Source organism: Tupaia chinensis, unplaced genomic scaffold, assembly GCF_000334495.1.
Source record: "Tupaia chinensis unplaced genomic scaffold, TupChi_1.0 Scaffold149964_2, whole genome shotgun sequence".
Lineage (NCBI taxonomy): Eukaryota > Metazoa > Chordata > Mammalia > Scandentia > Tupaiidae > Tupaia > Tupaia belangeri.
Window position 1 is genome coordinate 384,785 of NW_006209806.1, and position 254 is coordinate 385,038.

Here is a 254-nt window from a genome sequence, read left to right on the forward strand (position 1 = left end):
CGGGTGGGCGAGCCCCGGGCTGACCGCGGCCCCGCGGCCCCGCAGCTCCAGGGTGTCTGAGCGACGCTGTAGTAACCTGGGTCCAGGGCCTCGGTGGTGCTCCTGATGCCCCTCACCCACCGCTGAAGATCCCAGGTGGGCGAGGGGACAGCCAGAGGGATCACGGTCTTTCAGCTCCTCTCGTGTACTCGGTGAGCGCCGGCCCCGGGGTCCCGGGGCTGGGCGGCGGGGCGGGCGGGGGCTCCCCGGGGTCC

General features: G+C 74.8%; 1 protein-coding gene across 1 annotated transcript in view; it reads left to right on the top strand.

Annotated features, from left to right (window-relative positions):
• Positions 1-86: 86 nt before the first annotated feature.
• The window catches only part of OAZ1 (ornithine decarboxylase antizyme 1), a gene marked incomplete at its 5' end in the record, with an annotated part of 1,048 nt that continues 880 nt past the window's right edge, over positions 87-254 (top strand). Inside the window, 1 exon segment of the mRNA XM_014585524.1 lies at positions 87-191. Within this exon segment, the coding sequence (XP_014441010.1) occupies positions 87-191 (105 nt within the window).